Source organism: Fistularia commersonii, chromosome 1 (assembly GCF_037954325.1).
Source record: "Fistularia commersonii isolate RoL2024-O1a breed Wild chromosome 1, RoL_Fcom_v1.0, whole genome shotgun sequence".
Taxonomy (NCBI): domain Eukaryota; kingdom Metazoa; phylum Chordata; class Actinopteri; order Syngnathiformes; family Fistulariidae; genus Fistularia; species Fistularia commersonii.
In genome coordinates this window covers 15,729,535-15,757,258 of record NC_141284.1, presented here as the reverse complement: position 1 = coordinate 15,757,258, position 27,724 = coordinate 15,729,535, and the positions used below count along the sequence as shown (strand labels likewise).

General features: G+C 47.2%; 1 protein-coding gene across 4 annotated transcripts; it reads right to left on the bottom strand.

Annotated features, from left to right (window-relative positions):
• Positions 1-617: 617 nt before the first annotated feature.
• hectd1 (HECT domain containing 1) lies at positions 618-26,851 on the bottom strand. 4 transcript variants are annotated; one of them, XM_086151051.1, is made up of 44 exons: positions 22,630-22,770; positions 22,220-22,368; positions 21,902-22,136; positions 20,911-21,138; positions 20,506-20,787; positions 20,158-20,428; positions 19,756-19,832; positions 19,582-19,680; positions 18,959-19,073; positions 18,046-18,220; positions 17,832-17,970; positions 15,341-15,511; positions 14,863-15,085; positions 13,989-14,252; positions 13,570-13,781; positions 13,338-13,484; positions 13,165-13,259; positions 12,529-12,634; positions 12,319-12,453; positions 11,984-12,123; positions 11,693-11,905; positions 11,486-11,596; positions 11,226-11,392; positions 10,862-11,038; positions 9,551-9,595; positions 8,627-9,445; positions 7,653-7,874; positions 7,135-7,268; positions 6,893-7,049; positions 6,620-6,690; positions 6,355-6,506; positions 6,176-6,230; positions 4,957-5,182; positions 4,771-4,847; positions 4,572-4,699; positions 4,260-4,461; positions 3,412-3,549; positions 2,759-3,210; positions 2,397-2,555; positions 2,237-2,315; positions 2,059-2,152; positions 1,822-1,972; positions 1,602-1,746; positions 618-1,455 (listed from the first exon to the last, which is right to left on the bottom strand). In XM_086151051.1, exons 2-44 carry the CDS (start codon positions 22,357-22,359, stop codon positions 1,318-1,320), a joined length of 7,566 nt encoding a protein of 2,521 aa, XP_086007177.1. In that variant the 5' UTR covers positions 22,360-22,368; positions 22,630-22,770; the 3' UTR covers positions 618-1,317. The 4 variants fall into 4 exon arrangements, with proteins under 4 accessions (XP_086007177.1, XP_086007193.1, XP_086007170.1 ...); XM_086151067.1 differs by lacking the exon at positions 7,653-7,874 and adding an exon at positions 26,707-26,851 and having other exon boundaries at positions 8,627-9,595; positions 22,630-22,791; XM_086151044.1 differs by having other exon boundaries at positions 8,627-9,595.
• Positions 26,852-27,724: the final 873 nt, after the last annotated feature.

Below are 27,724 nucleotides of genomic sequence, written 5' to 3'. Positions count from 1 at the left end.
ACCACAGAGTAGGAGGTGTATGTGAGTTTGTTTTCCGGAGGTGAATCCTGAGTGTTTGATAAATGAAAAATAGACCTTATGATTAGTGTGCCAGGCTCCAGGGGAGGGGACTGTTCTCCTGCTCGTTCCAGATTCTCCCCCACATAGAAACCAGCAGCGACAGGAGCAACATAAGGTAAGTTTACCTGCGTTCAGTGACAAATATCTGGACTTGGGAATAAAATGAGTAAAAAAAATAGTCAGAAAACTCAATGATCAAAACACTACTTATTTTTCTCCTTTCGGCTTTTCCCTTCAGGGTTCGCCACAACGAATCGACCTTCTCCATCTAACCCTATTCACTGTATCCTCCTCTCTCACTATGTCCATAAATCTACTCTTTGGTCTTTCCCTCACTACATTGTATATTAAACAGTAAGGCATTCAGGATGAATCAAAAATCGAAATAAATGACATGTTTTGTGTCTCATCTTCTTACGGATTCCTCACAAAATTCTTTACATAAAGTAATTAGAGCAGACATTTCATTGTCCCTCTGTGACATCAGTAAGAACAGGAGAACTCCGGTGCCCCCCACTGGCACCCCGGCTTCCACCACAGACCACAGGAAACTGCTGTCACTTCATACTTTGCAAACATTTTAATGATTATTCTCAGAGCATTACACATTTGAAAATATCTGTTTACCTCAACTGCAACTTGAGTTAAATAAATGTTTATAATATACAAAGAAAATACAGGAGAGCAGAGCTTTTCTCTTCAATGTGCCTCCACAACAGTGTCTGCCTCTACAGCTTCATTGGAGAATACACGGTGACCTCTGACCTCTCAGCCGCCAGACAACCTGGAAAGTCTCTCACGCAGATGTGCACAGGTTGAGCGCGCGCACGCACACACACACACACACACACACACACACACACACACACACACACACACACACACACACACACACACACACACACACACACACACACAGAAAGCAATAAAACAAAATAAAAACAAAGAATAAGAAGCACGATTGTTTGCCAAGAAGTAACTGAAAACAGAAGCTACAAATCAAACCAGGAGCTCAGAAATGAGGAGCGCGCGCGCGCACACGCACACACACATGCACACACACACACACACTCACACACACACACACACACCAGGTGAGGGTGATGAAGAGGAGACGAGGAGGTGAGGGAAGGAGGGAGCACAGCTTTTCTTGGATCTGGTTTCTTCCTCACGATCGTTGCCCGGTGGCTGCAGACTGAGCCTGTCGATTGCACGGCGAGCAGACAGACGGAGCATGCTTGGTGCGGTGGCGGAGGGTCAGTTGAGATGGAAGCCTTTCTCCATAGTGGCGGCCAGCAGACGCTCCCGCATGATGTCTTCGGAGGAATATTCCGGCAACTTTAGGTAGTGAACGCAGGTGTTTACTGAAGGGTAGCTGGAGTCTGTGGCGTCCACCTGGGGGGGGGGGGTTAAGGAGCAGCTTTTCAGATTCAAGAGATCAGGACCATCAGCTGGAAGAAACTACATTCCTAATCTTTGAAGCAAATGAAAAAAACTGAATGAAAGGTGAATAAAATCAGAGGCAGCCAATCGAGCCATACCTTCCTGACGATGGTGAGGCGGGGGTGCAGGTTGGCCAGGCCTCCGGGGGGCAGAGTTGAGCAGCCGGTGGTGAACTGAAGGAAGGCCTTCCTCTCGTCTGACGACATGCCACACAAAACCCTGACAAAGCGCAGGAAGCCGGCGCTGTGGGAGGAAGGGGAGTTACCACCACAGGAGAAAATGGGGAGGAGTGACAGGCACTACAGAAGGAGAAGGCACCTGTCTCTTGTGTAGCCCAGCTTGGGCTCCGTGTAGTTGATGATGTCATCAGCAGTCCAGGACGGTGACTGGTTCCCACAGAGAATCATCTGAACCTCCTTGTGACTGAAGGAGCTCAACTTCTCCATTGGAAAGACCCGGTTAAAACCCTCTGGGGGGGCGGGATAGGGGGCAGAGAGTCAAATGACTTAATTCAGAACATGTAACAGGTATATTATGTTTGTGCGTGTGAGTTACCTCTGAAGGCCTCCATCTGTTTCTGGATACCAGTATGCATGCAGAAGTCGAACATCAGCTCCACATACTCCTCAGCGTTCTCCATGGTAACCATCTACATAAAACACACATGTGGACACAAAGTCAGTGACGATGAGATCTTTCCTGCAGGATGAAAGTGTCTGCGGTCAGAAGGTACCTCGTCGTCTCCGTTGGGCTTCAGGTCCACAGCTGAGAACCCATGGACCTTGGAGGAAGGACAGAACTGGAAGTTCAACCTGGACAAAGTGTGTGGAGGTTAGAGACACACAAACAGGAAGTGACAAAAGGACAAAAGAAAAGGAGACGCGGACACCAACCCGAGGTCCTCGATGCTGAGAGGGGGTCCTGAGCCCAGTGGGTTCCTGAGCATCAGATCCTGCAGTCTGGTGTTCTTTTCATCCTCCGACAGACTCTTACTGGACACAATCTGGCGTCGCTTCACCGCCAAATCCTTGACCTCCTTCAGGAAACTTGCCCTGTCACCAGAACCAGCAACGTTTATCAGCACCTGATCTCTCACTGTTCCCCTACAGCTCAACAACTTGATTAAAATAAACCCACTAAATATAAAGAGCAGAGACAAGAATCTTTTCTTTCCTGTTCTAATTTTCTTGACTGTTCAGGATTTTTATCTTTTATTTATGAAAAAAAAAAAAGGGCCAGCAGTCCAGGCCTCCACCTGTGGGGGTTGACCAGCTGGAAGTCATCCCAGGTGAGAAGGCCGTGGTACCAGGCAGGGGGCTTAGGCTTGGGGGGGTCCATGATGAACTCGGACTTGGAGTCCTCATCGAAGCTGCCCAGGGAGTAGGTCTCTTGGCTCTCCTCGGTTGAGGCCTCTGACAGCAGCAAGGCAGGGTGGGGGGGCTGGGGGTCGCGCCCCTGGCGGTAGAGCAGCTTGCTCATGTTGGATTTTATGTCCCCCATGCAGAGCAGCTTAAAGAAAGGCCGGGACACCGGCAGGTCCACCAGCCGGTTGTCCTGGATGCACTTGGCAAGAAAGACGCCCAGGAAGTGGAAGAGTTTGCTGATCCGCTCTAGCTCTTCGCTGTCCTGGGGGAAGGGTGCCGGGAACAGGCCACACGAACGTTGCACATAGTAGCCAGGCGGCTTCAGGCCACCGCCAAGGTCCACCTGCAGGACAAAAGTTTAAGTCCAGAAACCAGGATTCTGCAGCTGGGTTCAGGTTCTCATCTCTTCCCAAATATTTGTGATCTTTTCTTGGATTGTGTACAAACCTCTGACTGATCCCATATTTTAACTCAATTTCCTGTCAACTTCTTGATTACTTTGATTGTTACCCAGTCTGAGTGTGTTTGTGTGTGTGTGTGTTACCTGTCGGGACTCGTCATCAGGAAAGTCATCGTCACATAGCCAGATCCCTAGCGATGTCCTCTGGAACTCTGCAGCCACCAGGGCATAAAACTCAAGGGTGGGACCCAGACCTGTTCCCTCCTCACCCTGGAACTCCACCTGCGCACACAGGAAGTGATGTCACACCATCTCAACATTTGACTTGAATGTATTCATTTTTTCATTATCTACAGTATACCGCTTCTCCTGCACACAGGGTGCATGAAGGTTGCAACGGTGCTGGCGCACATCCCAGCTATCACTGGGCAAGAGGTGGGGTTCACCCTGGACCAGTTGCCAGTTGATCACAGGGTCACATATAGAAACATACAACCACTCACATGTCTGGGAACTTTAGTCTCAGATGAAACTAATGCATGTTTTTGGACAGTTGGAAGAATCCCGAAACCCAGAGAAAACCCAAGCAGACATAGAGGGAACAAGCAAAGAGATCCCTGTTGGAAACGAACCGGGACGTTCTTGCTGTGCGGTAGAAGCATTAGATACAGCTCCATTGTGCCAACTTGAATATGAATTATTATTTATATTTTCAATTTATTTTAATTTATTTTTCTTTTCAGACATTTTAATCATCACCAGGGCAAACAGACGTGAACAGGTCATATGATCGAACATGTGACGGGGGGGGCTATCATGCTTTGGACAGATACTCAGAAATCATGGCAGTATCAACAACGTTAAGATAAAAGGCATGCAGGCATGCAATAAATATCAATAAGAACATGGTATAACAAAAAAAGGTCAACTGAACAACATGGAAAATAAAGGTAGGATACACCAGTAGGAGGAGCCATCTAGGCATCACTCACCTCAAGCACAGACTTCCTGTCAGCGTGCACTTGCATGACGGACTCGGCCCATTCCATCATGGCTTCTCCTCGCGGGACCTTGACGCGCTCATGTTTGAGGCGTCCCACCCTAAACTCCCCGGGGTCGTCCCTCCGCACCGTAGTGGATGGGCGGGACCGCTCCATTGTGGCCTCTCGTCGGTTCTGAAGCCATACGATTGCCCTGCAGTCAGAGGTCAAATGGTCATGAATTATCATTGCGCTTCACAATTAAAATGGGTGAAAACTTCAAAGTGATGCAAAGACAGGGATCGAGTCTGCATGAGTATGCACCTGGAGGCTCCAAAGGCGGTGCAGGTGAAGTAAAGCTGTCTGGTCTCAAAGGGGATGAGGAAAGGACACTTGGAGGTTAGCTGTTCACACCAGTCAGGCAGAGCAGCGCTGGCCAGAGCAAGAGGCTCCTGGGACACAACAACAGGCGTTACACACCTTTCATCCTCATACACACGACACACAACCCACAAACACACACCTCTATCTGCTGCAGGATCTTGGTGGTGATCTTCTTGCTGGTAAACTCTTCTGGAGAGGCGTTGAATTGCAACTCATCTACATATGAGAAAACAGAGGCAGCTGAGTGTGTGCTTGTCCACCAGTGAGGACATTCACTGCTGACTTTTGAGGGGGTATGTGCGAGGGTTTGTGTGTGTGCACGTACCCTCCTGCAGCGTACGTGTATTGGAGGCAGAGTCTCCTCCAATGATGTAAAGGATTCGCAGCAGCTGCAGAACATCCTCCACTCCACATGCATTCTGGCTGCAGCCCGCCTTGGCCTGCGCCACCTCACGGCTACAGCCCAGGATCTCACTGCTCTGATTGGCTGACAGGGAGCTGGGGCTGAGCCCCCCTGAGCGCCCGCCACCGATGCCATGTTCGCAGAAGTCCTGAGGGGGAAGCAGTCCTGAGGTGAGTGACACAGTGGTTGTCTGGTGCAAGCAGAGTGGGGACTTTCGAATTTTGTGGACCATAAGGCGCATTATAAGGTGCAATATCAATAAACGGGTCTATTTTTATACATAAGGTGCACCGCATGATAAAACATACGGTATATAAAGCAAAACAAAATAGTTTAGTCAAACTTTATTCAACTCATTCACTCGTTCAATAACCCACAATTCCATTTTGTCCTCTAACTGTGGCCATCTTGCTTTGTTCCTTCGGAAAATGTTTGGTCTTCTTTACCTTGCACAGTTAATCAGCTTGCTCCCTCCACTTCCATACCATTGATTCATTAATGTTGAATTTTTCCACAGCTGCTCTATTCCCATGATGTCCCTTAACAGGTGGCATTTTTGGGGGTCCTCACACACACACAAATGTACAGTAATATTCTGTTGAAGCACAGCACATACCTGGTATTTAAAAAAGTGGTGGAGGCAAGTGTACTACGTACTGTTCTCTGATTGTTTTATTGTTGCCAGTGATAGTGGACACCTTAAGTTAGTGTGAGGTTGGAACAACGTTGAATCCAAGCACTACATAATTAGTTATCTAACATTGTCTGACGTGGCAACCCATACTCAACTAAAGAAAGACTTTATTCAACGTCCCTGCGTCAGGTGGGAATAGTCCGACAAACAATCAAGTGGAACGGCTTCGTCACTCAAAGTCGCACGAAAACATTTTGACAGATTTTTGAGAGCAGTGTACCACATTAAATTGTTTTGAGGTCAATAGGCACAACAAGAATTCATACATAAAGGTGCACCGGATTATAAGGCATACAGCTGATTTCAGAGAAAATGAAAGGCTTTAAAGTCTGCCTTATAGTGCGAAAAATATGATACACTGTCCTTCATATAGAGGGGCTGGGACAACGCAGGTGAAGGCCAATAATATTTCAGGATTCATAAACAGGTGACCTTCATCAGACTCACCATCTTGTCACTTTCCTTCTCCTTGTCAGAGTCCTTCAGCTCTCGATACATGATCCTATAAGACGAGACGACAGACCCAAACATCAGATAAACTGACATTGTCCTCTGCCTCTGCCGTCCTACCTGGCCCAGCTTCAGGTGCACGTCTCCATCTCCTAAGTGTCTTGTGTCAGTCTTACGTGTACGTAGGCTCCCAGATGCGGCGCAGCTTGTCTGTCTTCACAGCCCCGTTGCAGGAAAGCTGCAGGAGCCGTTGAACGTAGAAGAAGATGGTGGACTTGTAGTTGGACAGAGGAAGCTCAACCTCTCGTGTCGTCCCCAGACCTGCCACCTGCTCACACACACACACGCGCAAAATTGGCATCATTCATGTCTAACTCTTTTTTTTGTTCCAGGTGTAAATAGCAGACATTGTGATAAGATGAAAAGCGTTTGTGTGTGTACCTTAAGGGTGAGGGCAAGATGGGGAGAAGGAGCACACTCCACCTCCTCCTGCACCTCTGAGAATGGAGTTCCTGAAGAAGAGAAAGATAAATGTGGCGGCAACCCCACAGTGATGTTTTCTGCTGTGACTCAACATCAATATGATTTCGAGGAGTGAAGATGCCCTTTCTTTTTGATTATCCAAGTGTGTTTTGTAGTATATCAAGAGCTTGTTCTAAGATGGTCCACCCTAATGATGCCAGGATGACAAGCTTCTCTGAATGCTTATGTTACCTGGTGTGGGGATCTCCAGGTCGGTGGTCTGCTGGACATTAGTTCTTCCAGGTCGGGGATCGAAGGCAGGCACCAGAGCTGAGAACTGCCTCTTCAGAACAAAGTCATCATCCCACGTCCTCCTGCGACCTCCTTTGGTCTCGTACTCCTCCTCCTCCTGCAGGGCACCGCCACAGCATTCAATACCACTTCCTGTTCCTGCCTGCCTGTCTATCACTCAGAGTAAAGGGCCATGTCCTTACCAGGACCTCCTCATACTCTTGGTCCTCCTGATTGTCATCCTCGTTCTCATCATCGTCATCATCTGGCTCGGGGAGGTCCTCCTCATCGTCCAGCTCGGCCAACAGGGTGTTAGCGCGGCAGCTGTCCAGGAAGTCTAAAGAAAGTTGTGAGGGAGCCAAGAGGAACCAATGACTCACTCAGAGGAGGAAACTTCTATCAGGTAATAACAGGTAAGAAAAGCGGAAAACTGTTTTTTCTTTGTTGATTGAAAAGCTGATTGAGAATCAGGTAGTAAAAATAATCAGCTGCTGGAAAAAAAAAAAAGACCAGGACTCCGTTCGACGATTTTAATGACAAGGTCGCAATGACCGATGTATATAATGAACGAACAATCCAGATTACGTTCTGATTTATTTTATCTTTTTAAGCTTGACTAAATTTGGATGCAAGAGTTAGGAGGCAGGTTAGCTGAAGCAGGCGGAGTGTGAATCTGTGTGTGTGAGTTAGTGTGCGTCTGTGTGAGTTTCCATCAACCAACCGTAGAGTGAGAACTCTGCCTCCTGACCCGTGTCGCTCTCACTGGATGTAGATGTCAAGCTAGTTGTCAGGGTGTTGCTTAGCAACTGGCCCACTGATAGCCCAGTGGTTGCTGTGGCGACGTTGCTGCTGCTGGTGACAATGGAGGTGGACATGGTGACGGTGGACGTGGTGCCAGTGGTGGTGAGGTTAGGGAAGCTCTGAGCCCCCATCAGAGGAGAGGCTGCAACAAACAAACAAAGCTTGTTAGGCTGCGGTCAGCTGGCAGGAAGCGGCTGCAGAATGGCTGGGCGGGCTGTTGCTCAAAACGCTGACACACTCAGTTTATCACCAGGTTTCCGCTTTACAGATATCAGATCGATGTCCAGTCAGTTTGTGTCGACATGCAGCCAAGCGTTTGTGAGACATTTGGAAAAATGGGGGTTGTGACGTCATGTGATTCAGATCCTGACGACACCTGATGTCGATGTTGTTTTGTTTATTAAAACAACATCTTCCTTTTTCATCACCCCATTTGTAACATGTGTGCAATGTTCAACCGACGTCTTTCAGCATTTGGCTATGATTGAGGATCCAACAGCACTGCTGAATTAATAACTGTACATATTTTTACTTCACATTCCTCACACCCATTGTTGTTTTAATATATATATATATATATATATATATATATATATATATATATATATATATATATATATATATATATATATATATATATATATATATATGTATCGCAGATGTCTCAGTGTCATAGTACTACAGCAAACTGCAGTAGTATTAAGTTGTGTTAGTGTTGCTGTAGAGTGTGGTATTAATACAGCACAGTAGCAGTAGTAGAATTGTGGAGTACTACAGCAAAGCAATGCGCTCATGAATCTGCAGTCCAGCCGGTTGCTGGGATTAACGGTGCAACATACTACATACAGTCCCCATAGTACAGTATGGGTACTGTAGTACTGCAGTGGTACTCACTGGCGGTGCTCATGACGTTACGTCCCAATGTGTTGGTGTTGTTGTCACTGCTGCTGCGGCTAAGGTTCATGTTGTTGGTGGCGTTGGTGCGGGACATATTAGGTGCCCGCCGCACAAAGGACTCCATGAGACTGGCCTCACGGGACGACAGGTTGGGGACGCTGGCACTGGAGCTCATGGGGGCACCGGCGGCAAGCAATGAGCTGACCGACAGCCGGGCATTAGCGGCTGAGCAGAGGGGTCTCTGGGATGGCGCATCCTTGCTGGAGGACTCAGAAACTGAGCTGACATCCGGTGAACTGACGCTCACCAGTCCCATTGAGATGGCGGTTGCTGGGTCGGTCACCACCGACGAGTCTCTGTTCCTGGCGTCATCGCCAGTAGTAGGTGCATCAGCTGTGATGGTACCGGAGCTGGACGCCGAGCCAGAGCCACCCTCTATTGTGGATGACAGCACAACAATGGGCTCCTGTGGCTGGCCATCTGGGCCGGCCCCACCCCCCGCGACTCCACCCGGCCCGTGGCCCTGATCAAGCAGCAGCCCCTCGGCCCGCCTCTCTAGCCGTAGCCCCCCGCCGGGCAGCCCCACCGACGAGCTCAAGCTGATGTCAGAGGAGGAGGCGACGCTACAGACGGAGCTGCTGCTGCCCTTCCTGCTGGATGAGCCGGCGCCGCCCAACGACACGGCCCCGCCTTTGTCAGGACAGTTATTTTTCACCAGGCTGCTCCACGACGGCTGCTGCGAGGAAGACGAGGTGGTGGTGGCGCCGCCGCTGGCCGCCAGGGTCGCGGAGGGTCCCACCGCGGAGGAGGCGGGGCCTGAAACAGTGGATGAGACAGGTTTGGGTGACGGCGCTGTGGCAGCCGACTCAGGGTCGTACCCTGGAGCCAGCTTCAGGTCAAACTTCCCCTCAGCGCCCATACGGTAAGAGTTAGAGCCGCCAGCATCCCAGGTTACATCAATCCAGCCTGGATGGACAGAGAGACAGGAGGGAGACGGACGGATGGATGTCAGAGACCCGGCAGAGACGGACGGAGGGGCAGGGGAAGGGGCAGGAAGCAGAGCAACTCCAACCTGGACCTCCAGTATTTTAAGGTTCCTGTCAGGAACTGATGGCATCTATAGTTTCTTATGTCAACAAAGTCAGTTTGCAGAGAAAAAAAAAAAAACTTTCCAAATAAAGAGATTTCCATAAAAATCCCAGAATCAAGGGTTTAATCACCAGACAAGTTACTGAAAAAGTTCATTCTGGATAAATTTTCTTTTGTTCACTTTTACTGACAATGGGAACCCAAGAATGGAATCTGGAATTAATCTTGGTTTTGATGAAACAGATAATGTCAGTGGTTGGGTTTATCAATCCTGATGATTGGAATCTATGGGCAACCTGAGCAGATTGGTCTGGGTTAAAGTCCAGGTGGAGCAGCGAGAGGAACATTTGAACAAACACTGAGAATGACAATAAAGCAAAAGTAGAAACAAACTCTCAAGGAAAAAAAAACTACTATTGATATTTGGTCAAATCAATAGATCAATGAAGCAACAGTGACATTATGTGATCAGGTCATTGGTCAGGTGGACCAGGAGAAACAGAGGAAGGGGAAGATAACAAATTTCCCCACAGGGATTAATGACGGATAAATTATTATTAAAGAGTTGCTTCTTGCTAAATGACACCAGGAAAAACAAAGGTTACTGGGAAAATTTTCAAAATTAAAACCCAAGAACATCTCGAGATTTGTGTTTTTATTTTGACAGTTAGAAGAAGATTAGGCTTAATCTTAAGAGGCTACAACAAACTAGGGGCTTAAATGATGATCAGCAGTGGAAACATCTAAAAGCCACAACAAGAGCTAAAGGAAAAAGAACTAAAAGAAACAAGGATAAGCTATGATGAAGAAAAAGAGGCGGCGTAATTTTGCGCTTCAGGGCCTCAGTGGGGAGGGGACACTGTGTTCTGTGTCAGAGTCACTGGCTTCAGAGAACAACAGAACTTATTGTGGCTGAACAAACAGTCCCACCATCATCTCCTCTGATATCACAAGGGTCAAAGGTCACAGACTGGAGGGTTCCAATTGATCATTCCACTTTTAAACTTGACCCGAGTTAATTTCTGGGCCTGAGAACCTTAAGTTTACCATTTCAAAATCAAACTGAGTCCAGAGGCTTCGATCATCAAACCCTTTCAGAGAAAAAACTAACATTGCTGCCTCTGACTGGCTGGTCCGTCTTACCGTTGTGGGCCTCCCCAGTGACTGTTCCCTCGCCTGCCGGGTTTCCATCCTGGTCACGCCACTTCCAGTCGATGCCCCGGACAACTCTCGCCCCAGGAACAATATACTTCATCACCTGAGAGCGGAACAGGCGCCGCTGACGGCGAAGGTTTGCCTCTGCTTCCTTCACGGCTTTGCCTGACACAAAGTCACAGTTTCTCTTGGTCACTTATTAAATCTTTTGGTTGTTATTTCAAGGTTTAACTACAATAAATTTGACTAAATGTTAACGTGAAAATTTAGGCTGAGCGCTTTTTTTGTTTGACTATCTGATAATGTGTGCTTGCTGATTTTCAGTGGATTTATTTTGCCGGAGCATGCTCACCCAGCTGGTCCTCACAGACGGCGGTGACAGTGCCGTACAGCTCCAGGCCTGACAGAGACAGATAGTGGGTCTGACCGCTGGCGTTCTTCCCCATCTGCTTGATCCTGATGTGTCTCCAGCCCTGCTTCTCCTCCTTTGATGGATCCAAGGGCCATGTGGCCGTCGACCTACAGAAGGAACAGCAGCTTTACCAGGCTGTGGACAGCTTTAATTTAAAAAAAAAAATTACATGACTCATTTCTGGGTTTGGTGGGTCGTACCCCGGTTCATTGAGGCTGCAGTCATCCACATGGGTGTACAGTGTGGTCCAGTTCTGACCATCCTTCGACACCTGGAACACCCAGTTCCTCAAGGCTGAGCGCCCATAACCTCTACAAGATAAGAAAGAGGGAGGAATGGGCAAATGAGAAGGTGAACTGACATAGCAGACACTCTAGCCCAGAGTTTATGAGTTTTGAGTTTATTACCTGGCGTGTCTGAGAGTGTAGGCAGAGGGAATGACCCAGAGGCCGAGGTCAACAGCGAACCAGGCGTTCTTGTCATCATTGGTGTGACAGTTGAGGGCAGAACTATCCCGACTCAGGATGTCCTCCAAGCGCCCATAGGGGAGGTTCCGCCCCTCCGATGATGTCACCACCACCAAGCCGTACGCTGCGGGATTCACCCATTCATAGGCTGTCCTGAAGGTGGCAAACGTTAGAATAGAAGCCTGACCCCCAGGTGGGACTTAGACACTCAGAACTGTAAGCTGTACTTACTTAGCGTTGGTTCCGACCCAATAGATGATACCATTTTCGTCAAAATCGTGTTGATGTCTGAAAGTGAAGGTCTGTCCTTCCCTCAGTTTCCTCACAAATACAAAGGAGGAGCGCTCAAAGTCGTACCACTGCTTGGCCACCTGCAGATTACGGAGTCTTTAGGTCTCTCTATCTGTGAGAATCATTCTACGTCCTTGATCTCTAATCCCAGAAAAAGAACCTTGAGCACAGACACCTTCAGATCCAAATTGTCTATTGGATAGTTTTACTGCCCAAGGCTCCTTTAACTGTGTGTGTGTGTGTGTGTGTGTGTGTGTGTGTTCTTGCTCACGCACCATCTTCAGCAGGTACTGCTCAAGAGACTCCACGGTGGCCAGTGGCTCCATCTTCAACATGCGGCCCGTTCGGTCAATCAGGGCAGTCTCTCCCGGGGCTCGCTCCAGGCGGAAACGCAGTCTCCGGGTCAAAATCTGACACAAACACGTCACTGCAAACAATGCAACACACAGCCCAGGGAGACACACACCTGTGAACCACAAACTAACCTGTAGGTTGTAGGAGGAGCCCGGTGTGTCATACAGGTGCAGAGGTAGACGCTCTATCGACTCCAGCACAGCTATCAGTTTACGGATTAAGGCAACAGCTGGTCGGCTGCACGCACACACAAACACACACAACATGAAGAACAGACTGCAAACTTTTTACAGTTTATCAGTGACAGAGCGCCAACTCCTGGTAAGGGATCGGGGTTCAGAACGGAGACTTGCTCCTTCATTAGATTTGAGTGAGAATAGGCTCGGTGATGTGCCGGCGGACAGCCGCCAAATGGATCTCCGGAGCTCGGGGAACCCAAATTATTAAAGAAAAACAAATTAAAGTCTATTTTATCTTCCCACATAATTCAATTGTGTTTTAATCAACTTTTGTTCCCAGTAATCATGAAAGTGAACAGTGAATCTGTCCTGTGGCACAAACAACGCTGGGCCAGCCAGGGTTCGGGCTCGGGCCTGTTTGCAGAGCCTTATGAAACCACTCTGCTTTCTGCTTATATGGGTTGGTTTCTTTCTTTCTTAGTGTTTTAATAAAATCGGACTTTATCCTTCTGAGTCTCAGAGTTGGTCTTCATCGGCCCGACAGACCCTGAACCCAAGGACAGGAAGATGGACTGACAAGGCCCTCACCTTTCGTCATCTTCATTCTCGCTGAAAGCCGCCTTGAAGACATTGATCCTCTCCATTAAAGGCTTGCAGTTGTGTTTCAGGTCCACTTCCACACTCTGTACACACACAAACACACACACAGTTTACATCTCATTCATGCACCACCTACCGTGGCGTTGTGAGTGGAGACTCACGTTGTTGAGGACGGTGAAAAGCGCCTGGACGAGCCCACTGCTGCACATCTCATATGGGGAGATGGTGTTCTCATCCTTTAACACCACAATCAGGTTCTCCAGGGCCGTCTTCATCAGGTCCCTCCATGTGTTCTCACCCTCGATACACTGGAATACAATGGACACACAACATGTGAGTGGTGGCAGGAATCCCCCAGGCGTCTCAGGTGAGTGATGGGCCAGTGTGTGTCACCTGTCTCTTGGTGTGCAGCTCCCAGGCAGACTCCAGCTGGGTGGAGATGTTCCTCAGGGTCACCACCACCCCCCGGGGCATACTCTCCACTGCTTTGAAGTGGTCATCGTACAGCTCCCTGGCCATGCTCTTCACCTTCTGCTTTGTCTTCTCCAGTTTCGATTTTAGCTTCCTGCCCCGCTTCCCTGTCCAGCCTGTCACAAATTCAGACCCTGCAAACACATTACAACACACAAACACATCACCACATGGCCCACCACTGACCTGAGACAAGACTATCCTTCCTTAACAGGAGTTCATGCAAGAAACTTTTCCAACTAGTTTGAGGTCATTGCTTTCAATGTATACATGGTATTAACTTTATAAATTCAAAATCAAGCAATAATTCTGGGATCAAACTACTGGTTCTGCTGACTCACCCAGTGATGTCTCTGCAGTGAAGGAGTGCTTAGTTCCCCGGTTAGACTCAAATACGAAGCCCGGCAGGTCCTCCTTCAGGATGGTGGCCTGCTGGCCATCAGAGTTGTGGATGGCGATCTCCCCATCCTTGAGGCACGTCAGGGACCAATTCCCCACGGTCAGCTTGGTTGGGCCCACGCTGGACAGGACAGGTTGGCTGGCCGTAACTGGTTTCACCTGACTCCGGGCCCGCTGGAGCTTCTCCAGGAACTCACTGCGAGATTCTGTGGATCCAAAGGTGTGTCAGAGAACACAAACGCCTCGACTTCCACAGCAGCATCTTCACTGTGTGCCGCAATACTGAGTGAGAGCCAGAGGCAGGGTTGTGTGTGTGTGTGTGTGTGTGTGTGTGTGTGTGTGTGTGTGTGTGTGTGTGTGTCAACCACCTATCTACGGCATCTTTACAAGCAGTACTTCATAATAAGATCTTCAAACCTAAAACCAAAGTGACGGACCGTCAGATCAATCACCACTTACAATGGAACTGGAAACATTGAGTGACAGAGCCATTTCCAGAACCCTTGGTTCATAAGATGGTTCATGTAATCATCCAGGGTTTTTTTCCTGACCAGAAGACCAACCTCTAAATAAATAAAATTCAATTTTAGCAGGGCTAAACATCTTTTACAGGATGTTTCTGTGTAACAAACCATCAAAGTCTGGCACAGGAAAATCACTTGCCCCCTACTAACAAGTGGGCCAGGAGGTTCTACAATTGATGCAAAGATATCCATCAAACTACCTCCAAAGAACTGAAGAACACTTTGCAACCAGTGACTAAACATTCAAAGAAAGAAAAAAAAAAACATCGGTCAGCGGTGTGCGTTTGTGTACCTGAGCTGTCGGACCCCCCCTCTGGGCTACCACTTGAGTACATGGTGGCCAGCTTCCCATCCAGGATGAAGCGGAACCATCCATTGGAGCCATTAGAAAGCTCCAGGGCTGCAGCGTCTGACCAGATGTATAGACAGTCTCGCCCCCTGATAATGGACCAGTCTCTCCAATGGTATGGCTTTCCCTGCTGGATCTCCCGGGCATCCTCCTGCACCTCCTCCTCCTGCACTCACACACATGTAAACAAACAGTTTACAGTCACACCCAGCTGAGCATTACAGCTCACTGTGACTATTCTACATATTTCATGTCACTTCTGCTTGTTTTCCCAATGATTTCCAGCAGAATTTCACAAATTCGTCTCCATTTTAGGAAACCTTTTAGTAGGCGGTTCTCATGGAAGCTCTTCTCTTTGTATGATTAAAGTACATTTCCAGTTGGATTCTCTGAACTCCTAACAGACTTCAGAATACTGCACCTTCTCTGGCTTGGCCTCATCCTCGTTCTCGTCGTCCGATGCCGGTCCGGCAAGAGTGGACACCTTGTTGATGACCCCCAGCCGGGCCAGTTGATCAAGGAAGACATCCCCTCCTTTGTCCACCAGGTCTCTGATGATCTGTAGCGCCAATAGGTGACCGTCGTCGTCGTCCTGATGGGACAGTTCATATCGCACATATTTAAAGAACACAGCACACACTCTGTTCCACTAGCACAATCCACAAAGATATTGCATTGAGACACCTATCACAGGAACCACTCCTTTGGCTAGTGAATATACTCAGATTGTTTTTTAAACCAGTATACCCTGAGATTTCCAGTATTTAAATGCATAAATAAATAAAATTCAATTTTTAGCAGGGCTAGCATGTCAACGTGTTAGATTAATTACAGAAAAATGAATGAGTTGAAAAAAATAAAATCAACACAGGTTGATAAGGTCTACTTGTGCTGCAAAGGTAGCAGCTTTGGTAATACGAGCAAGTAGTGTTAACTGTCTGACAAGACAATGTCAAAGCAAATCCAGCAGCTATATGCAGATGGAAAGGAAGTTAAACAGTTCATTTTGAAAAGAACCAGAAATGTGTTTTCTGCACTCATCTACTAGTCTGTATCTTAGACTGATGGGAAAATTAACACAAAGCTCATGTAAATCAGTTCATGCATCAAGCCAAGTTGAATTTCATTTTTCACCTCTGACATATTCAAATGTGATTACTTTCAATTGACTAAAGACAGCGCCCCTAAGCAACAATATTAATTTCTTAAATAGAGTCCAAACCCTACTTTTTAGCAAAACCAAAAAAAAATGGCAACAAAAAGAATCGTTGGAGCTAACTTTGTATCAGAACCGTAGAAATGCTGAACAATGTGTGCAAAACTCCAGAAATAAAAAATGTACAGTGGGGAGAACCAGTATTTGATACGCTGCTAATTTTTCAGCTTTCCCCACTTGCAAAGCATGTAGAGGTCTGTAACTTTTATCATAGGTACTCTTGAACTGTGATTGACGGAATCTATAACAATAAATAAATAAATAAATAGATAAATAAATCTAGAAAAACACATTCTATGATTTCTAAGTAATTAATTTGCATTTATTGCATGACAAGTATTTGATACATCAGAAAAACAGAGCTTAATATTTGGTTGGTAATTAGAGGGATCAGAGGTTTCCTGTGGTTCTTGACCAGGTTTACACACACACACACACTGCTGCAGGGATTTTGGCCCACTCCTTCATAAAGATCGTCTCCAGATCCTTCAGGTTACAGGGCAGTCACTGGAGAATATGGACTTTCCCCTCCAAAGATTTCCTATTGGGTTCAGGTCAGGATACTGGCTAGGCCACTCCAATACTTTGAGATGCTTCTTACGGAGCAGCTCTTTAGTTGCTCCTGGCTCTGTTTTCCAGGTCGTCGTCATGCTGGAAGTCCCAGCCACGACCCATCTTCATGGATCTTACTGAGGGAAGGAGGTTGTTGGCCAAGATCTTGCAATACATGGCCCCATCCATCCTCCCCTCAATACAGTGCAGTCATGCAGTCCCCGCTGCAGAAAAGCATCTCCAAAAACTAATGTTTCCACCTCTGCTTCACGGTTGGGATGGTGTTCTTAGGGTTATACTTAGACAAAAAAGTTCTATTTTTGTCTCATCAGATCACATGACCTTATTCCATTCCACCTCTGGATAATGCAGATGGTCATTGGCAAACTTCAAAAGGACCTTGACATGGGCTAGCTTGAGCAAGGGGACCTTGCGTGCGCTGCAGCATTTTAATCCATGACGGCGTACTGCATTACTAATGGTTTTCTTTGAGACTGCGATCCCAGCTCTCTGCAGGTCATTGGCCAGGTCCAGTCGTATAGTTCTGGGCCGATCCCTTATTTTCCTCATTAACATCCTACGAGGGGAGATCTTACGTGGAGCCCCAGACTGAGGGAGATAGACCATCATCTTGAACTTCTTCAATTTTCTAATAATTGTGCCAACAGTTGTTGCCTTCTCACCAAGCTGCTTGCCTATTGTCCTGTAGCCCATCCCAGCCTTGTGCAGGTCTACAATTTTATCCCTGATGTCCTTACACAGATCTCGGGTTTTGGCCATTGTGAAGAGGTTAGAGTTTGTTTGAGTGTGTGGACAGGTGTCTTTTATACAGGTAACAAGATCAGACTGGTCAAGTTAATACAGGTACTGAGTGGAGAATAGGAGGGCTTCTTAAAGAACTACTAGGTCTGTGAGAGCTGCAATTCTTACTTAAAAATCATACAATGTGTTTTTCTGTTCTTTGTTTTGGATTCCATCATTCACAGGTGAAGAGTATCTATGAGAAGAATTACATACCTCTACATGCTTTGCAAATGGGAAAAGCGAAAACATCAGCAATGTATCAAATACTTGTTCTCCCCACTATGTGTATATTATATTTTGGACAAGAGTACAGAAACCTTGTTCAACCATTGGGACTGACCTCCTGGTCCAGGACAGTGGCGGTGATCTCCACCAGCACAGTAGGCAGGTTGTGTCCTGCTTCACTGTCACACACCTCCTTCAGCAGGACCTCACCGCTGTAGTGGACCATCTTTCTGATCAGAGCCAGACTGGCTTTCCTGCAGGAGAGAGAGGAACGTTGTATCAGCTCTGACTCCACAGAACCAGGCTCAGAAAGTGAGCAGAGTCAATACCTAATAGAAGGCAGCATGGTTTGCTGGAAGGTTTGTGCAAAAACAGGCAGGAGCCTCTTCAGGTAGATCGGGGCCATCTCAGGGTCACCTTTTGGCTCACTTCCCTCCTCCTCCTCTTTGTTCACATCCTTCTTCTTCTTGTCATCTCCTTTGTTGACAGGACACATCCAGTCTCCTGCAACACACAACATTCATCAACGTCTACCTCAAGGATCCCCTCAACACACAAAGGAAAGGTGGAGAAAAAAAAAAAAAAAATCACTCCAGTACACTGGGTGGCACTAGTAGGCAAATGTTGACAAATGCTGACTCCAAAATAAACTCAATAAGAAGACTTTCCTGTTGATAGATATAATACGACAACCATCACCAACTTGCTAAATGCTAAGGTAGATACAGATATAGACCAATATCATCCTCTTTGCGGTTAGAAAACCTGCTAGGATGCTGAGAACTACAGGGTGCCCTGGAGAGCAGTGACACTGGAAGAGAGGATAGTGGTGTGAAATGCTACAGCGTTTCAGGGAGAAGGTTTTGCTGATTCTCCACTAATTCATTGTCCATTTTCAGCTGTTTCAACAACAGCCAATTTCTGTGGAACATCTCATTATAATGTTGGAAAAAAAGGTTTTAAAAAACTAAGTCCATTACTAACAATATTTTCTGGGAAAAAAAAATTAATCATGACTACTGTCAACACATAAATAGAAACAGTTAGTCAAATTATTTATGTTTTCTTAGTAACTTAACGGAAGAAGATAAAACAAAGCTTCTAATGAACTTTCCCCTCCAATCATCTCTGCCCCCCTTCCCTTGGGATATGAGGACCCCTGCAGCCTGAGAGGGGATCTAAAGAAATAACAGAGTTCAAGTTATTTAGCGGAATCACGGGGGGACAGACTTGTCCACTCACCGGGCGACTGCAAGATGGCCACCACTTCACTGTGGCCTCTCTCCCGGGCCTTGTCCAAAGGGGTCTTACCATCCTCATCCCTCAGGTCAGGGTTCGCCCCGTGACGTAGCAGTGTCTACACACAAGCACACACAGATTCAAGATTCAAAGTGTATATGTCAAATGAACCTTCTGGAAACGTGTTTTCCTGTACAATGCAATTCATACTTTGCTGTCCACAATGCATCCAAATACATGTGACAGGGCATTGTAAACATGGCTAACCACTTAGCTGCTACCTGACTGATAGTAAATCAGAGTGACAGGGATGGCTGACACTACTCAGACTCCATGCCCAATCCCCGAGGGTCAGCAAGTGCTGAGGAGGTAGTTAACCCTAAGGAAGCTGAAACCTTTGGCCAAGAGAAACCTTACAATGCTAGTGGGTTTAAGTGGCTGTTGATGTCACATTGATTTGATGAGTTTGGCTCTTTTTTTTTTTTTTTTTAACGTATGAATGTATTTTTTACGTATGACGTTTTAACAAGTATTAAAATGTTGCTACATCAATGAATGTTGTGAAAAGAAGACACCAAGGACTTTGGATTTTATCAGACATCGGAACCCAAGCTTCCTCTTCTTACCTTGGCGACCTGTGGACGTCCGAAGCAGGCAGCATAATGAAGTGAGGATGACCTCTGACCCCTGTTGACATCGGCCCCCCTCTCACACAGGAACTCCACCTGGAACAACATACACTCAGTCAGACAAGAAACAATCAGGCCACCCACCCCGATGCTTTGTGTTCCGTTTCCTACCATTTCCTGTGTTCCAAAGGCCGATGCCCAGTTCAGCAGCGTCTGTCCAACATCGTCCATGAAGTTCACCTCAAATGCTGGAATGCAATGACTCGTGTGACCAAATCACCAAAAACCTGACTTCAGAATGCAATTAATCCCAGTAATCTGAGCTGGACCTATTTCTTATTTCAATCATTTGGAATATTAGTCAAAGTATTTTCTTTCCCAATCTGTTGGACTTCCTACCAGTTCTGAATTGCTTTGACAAAAAGATGAGATAGAGTACATTTTGATCAAACTATTAAGTTTTTCAAAAACACAGTCATCAATATTAACTAGTAAAAAAAAGGAAAGATTGATTCCGTCAACATGTGACTGCAAAGAATCTCAAATCAATGATCTGATATGGCGGTGGCGCACCTCCGGTGTCGATTGCATCGATCAGGGCATCTGTGTCTTTGCTGCGGATACAGTCAATGAGCTGCCGGTGCGACCTCTCTCCGGAGCTGTCCAAGCGCCTCAGGCCCGGGATGCGGCCTGTGGAGCCGGCGGTGGACTTGGGCAGCGCCTTGCGGCCCTCGAACAGCAGCACCAGCAACAGGTCCACCAGCCTCATGGTGTCCAGCACGCAGCGCTCATCCCCACCCAGCGCTGCTTCCATGGAGTCAGGCAGCGCAGAGCGCAGCAGGTCCTGAGGGGGACAGCCAGAAAAATTTAACCAACGAAAGAAATCTTACCGTTCCAGTTGGAATGACGGTGGCCACCTACGTGTGTGACGAGCGGTGAACCGCGGCACAGCGTGGACAGCAGGCTGACAATGGTTGAAACCTGATTGCTCAGCTTGGAGTCAGATGCCGAGGGGGCAGCACCAGCCGAGGTCCGGCCTGGCTTGCAGGCAGAGGCGGGGCCCGACGCAGTGCCACCGGCCGCAGCCATGCGGGATAGCAGCTCCTCCGTCAGGCCATGTTTTGCCAGTGGGGCAGGGTCGACGCCGCGGCGGGTGAAGCGGTCAGCCAGGGAAGCGAAGCAGCGGAGAGCACCATCAGACACCTGGAATACAGGAAGCTATCATTCACATGCGCTTTGTCTTCAACCATTGTAGACAGTTTTGTCATCATTTTCTCTTCAGGTTCTGGGGTCATTCCTGGTTGACCAAAGACCCTTGGTGGTCACCTGGTGGTCTTCATGTTTGAGAAGGCTGGACAGAGACTCGACGCACGTCTCCAGAGACGAGTCCTGAGGCTCCATCTTGCTGCAGAGGCGGGACACAACAGCCATGGCTGAGTGCAGCGTGTCTTTGTGAACCAAGTGTCCACTGTCTCTGATGAAACTCAGCACACAGTTCAATCCACCAGCCTCAAACACAGCACCCGACTCCCGTGTGCAAATCAACTCCAGCACCTGAGGACAGACAGACGGATGGACACACACAAATGTCAAAAATTTGATCCATCCAACGTTTAACGATCAGTTAAAAGTTGAAGCACCGTAACTTGCAAATTCTGGAAACGGCAGTTTATTAGGCATGTGATGTTTTTTTCTGACTTGAATGACAAAAAAATACTTCTGGAGCAATCAGCTGCACTAGACAACCAATAATTGCATGCCAGGAAGACTTTGTCTCTCCTGCCTCTGAAATCCAGGTTTCAAACCTCACAGACCAATCATTACCAGGGGGTCTGTCTCCCCCATGTGGTAAATAAAGGAACACCTGAGGTGTAAAACAACTAAAAATAAAGACAGAGACGTTTATTCATCGGTGGATTCTAGTCCTGGAGGGCAGAACAAGATGGTCCTGGTGAGTCTGGAGATACATTGGGCTGATCTGCTGCCCAACTGGTCAGATGATTCCTTCCTCCGGCAGTGGCGACAGGAGCAGCTGATCAAAGGCCCGCTCCTGGTGACATCACAACCTGCAGCCGCTGCGTCAGCATAATCTCTGCTTGTCTGTGTCTTCAGCCATCTCTGTGAGGGTTAGGCCTAGCAAGAGGTCTCCGGGTAAAAATCAATCTATCGGTGATAACCGGCCTGTTCTCCTCCTCCTGAAGTTACTGATGTTCCACATGAGACCTCATCCCTGAAGCTGATCCTGCTGAGGAGCTTCTCCAATCAGAGGTTCCCTGAGAGGGCAAAACTCACAGGCCTGGTTGCTTTATATTCTCACCTTCACACACTGCTCTGCCAGGTCCCGGCTGGTGCGGTTGTTGAGCTCCACCACCACCAGCCGGTTGCACAGGGCCTTGATGGCGCCATCTACGCCCACGATTCTGCGCGTGCACTCAGCCGACACATCCAGGTAGTAGGTTATGGCGCGGGCCGTGACCTCTAGTACGTTGTCTGGCGCACTTTCATCCAGGAAGATCTTACACAGCGCTGGCAGAAACGTCCGAGGTGGACACCTGGAAAGGGTCAGGGAGGAGTAAGCTCAGAGAGTTTTGGCCCTTGCCTCCCCGGCAAGAAAATTTGAATAAAGGTGACTCACGTCTCAAAACAGCGGTCCACGTTGTCAGACATGAGCAGCAGCATGCAGAGCTGCTCCAGGGCAATGAGCTGCATGTCGCGCTCGTCGCCCTGCCCCATCTGGAGCCACTCTAGCAGGGTGTCAGGGTCCACATCCGCCATGACGACTGACTGAACACAGGCAGGCCAGCACACGCGCACGCACACACACACACACACACACACACACACACACACACACCCCAAAAAAAGAAGCATTTTCATTCTGAGCAAAAATAACCAATTACCGTGTGGATTAATAGTCCACCATATTTCCTGATCTTATATACAACACTGATTTATGAGTCCAGTGTTTCCACAAGGCGTGTCAGATCATATAATTTTGAAGGAAACCTTTATCTGACCAGCAGCCATGGTCACCTGAAATCTCACCTGGCTTGTCGTTGGCTACCCGGTGGGGCTCAGAGCCAATCACTGCTCTTGGATGCGTTGCTCTTTGGGATTCATCCAACCACCCAGATGGAGGAAGAGAGGTAGCGTGGACAGGAAGTAGCGGTGGCTTACAAGGGTTTTTGGGACATGTAGTTTCTTGGCCTGCAAAGACAAGGGCAGCAGATCAGGTTTATACCTGGAACATCATCGATCAGCCGACACCAGTACTGACAAGATCACCACCACCACCCCCCATTCTGACCGGAACTGTATCATCCAAACACTGGATCATAAGTTCTCAGTTACATTCCCCCATGAACGGAGAGCACATGTTGATTCTACAGGACACCTGGCTGGGTTTAAGAGTTCAATAGTTGTGCAGCTCTGTATACAGGCAACCAGTCTCATTTCACTCATCCGATCGTCCGCCTCTCGCCCTAATCCTGATTTTGTTCAAGCCAATCACAGCCAGTTGCTTCACACGAGGGCAGGTCTAGCCAATAGCCATTGAGGAAGAAGTGATGTAGTCCAGAAGCACCTTGACTGAGGGAATTGTCCGTTTAGTGAACCGGGTTCAGTGGCATCATGTCGTCTGGTACACTTTTCCTCCTTCGCTCTGATTGGCCGTTTTGTCAGACGTGCCCCCCTGTTATGTTTGGTGTACAGTTGATCAGAACAGGACCAGCAATTAGATCATCTTGAGAAGATAGGAGCACTGTGAGAGAGAAATGGGGTGAGGTCCCTGCAGCCCAGGAGGTTGGCTCTTCTTGTAGAACACAGCGGCAGAGAACATTGGGAGGCCCTTCTTCACTTTCTTTGGACAAAGTTATCCTCTGTTTGTGACGGTGGTGGAAGAAAGCAGTTCTTGTCTTTGTCGCAGCCTGTAATTTGGCATGCTGGGAGTCTGATTAGGCTCTAATTTGAAGCTGGATATCTGACTGCACAGACAGATCCTCTTATCAGCAGATTAATCATCACTACTTGCCAGAGAGCGTCTGAACCCCCATCAAGCTGTGAACCTGGCCAACGCTGTCAATCACAGGGTTTGGCTCTCACCATCACCACCACCACCCCCAATCCCGTGTCCATATTCTTAGTCCAGATTGAGGTCAGCAGTCTGCCCTTCACACCAATGATGGATGTCAGTTTGGGGCAAACGGGATACACTCAGGGGAGACACTTGGCTTTTTAATTATACTGCATTTTTTTGGATTTGATTTTTGAATAAAAAATATTAACAGATAGAATGAAACTGTTATTTTAAAATTAGGTTTACATGGTGCCATCCCTCACAGTTAATTATTGATCATGTCATGAGTATTAGTGGCCAAATGACTGATCAGTCAAATATTTAGATTAGTATCTACTGATGTCTGGATATGAAAAACACACTGATATTCTACCTGTGGAATCTGATTGGTCATATCTATACTCACAGCCAGTCACTAATGTAAGATGTTTATATTTGGATCGTTGAGCTTCTGATAAACCAAAACAACATCTTCCAAAGGTCAGAACAACCAGATGTTGGTACGACTTACTTCTTGGTTGGTTTTAACGTCAGAGTTGGACTTCTATGTCAAAATGATTTTTATTATCTATAAAATATCATCGAGCCGCAACACATGAAAACCCATTCCAACACACAGCTCAAATATCAGCAGATTGATCTTCACTCCAAAATATTCGTGCAGATGAACATATGGATCATATCGTTGTATCCTTGGTCCTGAAAAACCGGGTCTCTGACAGACAGCTTTGTGATTTCACACCTGGTGGTCCAACACCACACTCTGAATAGCCCTGGGTCAGAGTCTGCAAGTGATAATGTCATCACTGCAACGACGTCATCTTTGCCTTCTGATCATATCAGATGGTAAAACAAGCACAAACACAGAATAAAGCCCGAGGACTTTTATCTGCTCTAACGGCGCCTCCTAGTCCACATCCATGTCACATCACGTCACAGCTGGCAGATGACCCTGGAGGGCTGCATCTGTTTGCTGCCCCTCAGGATCGGTAACAGAACCTTCACAACTCTGTACATCAATCTGGAAGGAGACCTGAGTGTGGTACAACTCAGTGAAGAGAACAAGGGGTGAGTGGGCTCTCACCCCCAAAATTATCATAATTAAAGCCATCCAGTCTACCACTGGTTTCAATTGATGGGTGGGTGGGTCTCTCTCTCACTCACTCACACACACATATATATATATATATATATATATATATATATATATATAAACAAACTTCAGATCAGTTTGCTGAATCTCTACTCCCTGTAAGTTATCGCCATTGAATTGATATTATAAAAGAGATAGTTGTTATTTGGTTTTGTTGCTTTTTTTAATCCAAAACTGGATTTAAATCTCAGTTCATGGAAAGTGTGTCATCTATACGCCTTTCCAAAATTAAATCAGCAGCAGGGGGTTTCAGACATTGGAGGCCATCAACATCACTGACGACAAAATTACAGGAAGTCTGGTGTGCACAGTTGTTTATAGGCCCAGTGACAGTGTCGCAGAAAAAGTTAATAACAATACCAGATTTGGAGGATCACGAATGCTTTTAAGACTCACAGGGCTAGATTGTTGCTCTATCCAAAAGGTAGGTTGTGGTTTATGTTCTGAATAGTTCAAGTATTTTAATCCCCTGCTTCACTTTGTGTTTTGTGAAAATTTCACTCACAGTGGAACAGCAGATAGAAAACATGCTCAAAGTTCTCCTGAGGACCAGGTGAACATAAAAACTGGCATTCAGGACGAAGTCTGTTTCCAGGGAGAGCTGAACCAGTGACACTTGTGTCCTAGCACCATCAGCTCCAGTGAAGAAGATGGTCATCCAACCACCTGCATCCACTCACCAGATCTGGCTGATCGTGTTCAGGTTATTTATTTTGGAGGATCAATTTAACCTCGTACACTTTACATCTTTAGAAACAATCACTTTAGTAAAATTTACAGCCTTTAGTTTCAGGGGATTATCTCAGGTCTGACTGTTTCTGTACCAAATCTGCTTTGGATTTCAGGCTAGACAGAAAAAAAAGAGGAAAAACAACTCTAACAGGTTGTTTCATGACACCGTAGCCTTAAAGGCTCTCGGGTTAAAAAAAAAAAAATAGTTTATCAAATGACAACAAATCTTAGGCATTCAGAATTTACCAGAGGAACGGCTGACTGACGGCAAGATGACAAATTCGGAGCCTCACATTGGTCAGTAACCCGGGATCGGTTCTGAACCCCCGCAGGAGACAAATGCCAATCCGCAAGAAAACACTGCCAACCGTGTGACTTCGAACTTGCACAACGTTGGGAAACTCGGCCCTCAGCTTGTTATGAATGACAGCTCAGCAGCCCTGGCTGCCGAGGCTAAGCTAAGCTAGACTAGCTAGTATGACCCGAACTTACATCACCCGTCCGCTGGAAGGAGAGCCTCCACAATTCATCAGACATAAATCGACATGGAGGTCTAGCGGGTACGCCTTCCTTGAAGAGGCCAGCCTGCGAGACAGCGGTGCCCGGCCGGGGGACCCGGTGTTCAGCGGCCGAGTAGTTGCCCGTTGCTAAGCATTAGCTGTTAGCAATGTTTAAAAGCGAGTCGTTAACGCAGCGATTATTGTCAAGCTCAAGACGGACACTCAAAGTCCACGAAAATGTCTTAAACGCCTAACAGAACACACACACACGCGGGTTTGAATAGAAATACATGGGTAATAAATAAAAATCCAACCCTAAACGTCCAGAGAATGTCCACCGTTAGCCGGCTATCCGGCTGGAGTACAACGCTAGCTTCTCCAATCGCTATCTGATGAAACTTGTTTATAATAAAAACGACATTTTCATTTCAAACGTCGACGAAAACATTCACCTCTGACACGACTTCAACGAGAAGAAAGGAAAGGTGGACACGACGTGGTCGTGTCAAATCTAGAAAGCAGGTCTGAACCAGTCCCACGGCCCAAGACTCGAACCGGGGGTCTCGAGTTCCGGGAGAGCCGGGAGGCCGCAGCCAAGCTCCGGGTCAGACGCCACTAGAAACGCCGGTAAGGGTTTACAGCTGCGGGGGTGAAACACTCACAGATTTTTTTTCGTCGTCGATTACAGAGACGGTCCGCTGGCGTGTGAACAATGCTGGTGCGGATTCGGCTGCGGGATGAATATTTGTATATTTCGCCGACGACCGGGTTTGATTCAGGGGGTTCCCATGTCTCCGTTGCGGCTGTAAAAGGTCAGAGTGGACGGTGGGGCGGAAAACACAATACACCGGCCTGAAATGGAGCGGAGCCGACTCGCTGCGAGGCGTTCAGTGGCTACCGCTCCTGTCGGAAATATCAGACTCCCCCTAACAGCCGGAGGACTAGCGGAAAAAAAAAAATCATTGAATTGTTGTGTTCTAGGAATTAAACCTTCTAAATTTTATGGGAGTATTCTAACTTTATTTCTTGGTTAATTATTTAAACTATTCAATAGTTGTTTCATACCCTTCATTAACAGAATCATTAACACACAGATTGACCACATGCGAATAAATGCAGGATTAAGAGTTTCACTATATGAGTCAAACAACAAGTTTCGGGTGGAGTACAACGCTAGCTTCTCCAATCGCTATCATCAGTACTTTCACTTATCTTCTTCTCTCACACCAGCTAACTTGATGTCCTCTTTCACTACATCCATAAATATTTTCTTCAGTCTTCCTCTAGACCTCCTCTAGTCTTCCTCTGAGGCCGCAGAGATGAAGTTGCTAAGGTTCTCGTTGGGAGTGACCACGATGGATCAGGAATGAGTCTATCAGAGGAACAGCTCATGTTAGATGTTTTGGAGAGAAGGTCAGAGAAGCCAGACTGAAATGGTTCAGTCATGTATAGAGGAGCGAGAGTGAATATATTGGTAGACGGATGCTGGAATTGGAGCTGCCAGGCAGGAGGTCAAGAGGAAGACCAAGGAGAAGATTTATGGACGTCGTGAGAAAGGATATGAAGGTAGTTAGTGTGAGAGAGGAGGATACAGAGAATAGGGTTAGATGGAGAAAGTTGATTCGCTGTGGCGACCCCTGAAGGGAAAAGCTGAAAGGAGAAGAAGTATCGACAGGATCA

Bases quoted from the DNA above. Each gene is read 5' to 3' on its own strand.
- hectd1 (XM_086151044.1), bottom strand. From the start codon at position 22,359: ATGGCGGATGTGGACCCTGACACCCTGCTAGAGTGGCTCCAGATGGGG. The intron at 19,074-19,581 runs GTAAGAAGAGGA...GCTTGTGTGTAG, and splicing joins GACGTCCACAGGTCGCCAAG to ACACTGCTACGTCACGGGGC. The intron at 11,039-11,225 runs GTGAGCATGCTC...ACTTTGTGTCAG, and splicing joins CGTCTGTGAGGACCAGCTGG to GCAAAGCCGTGAAGGAAGCA.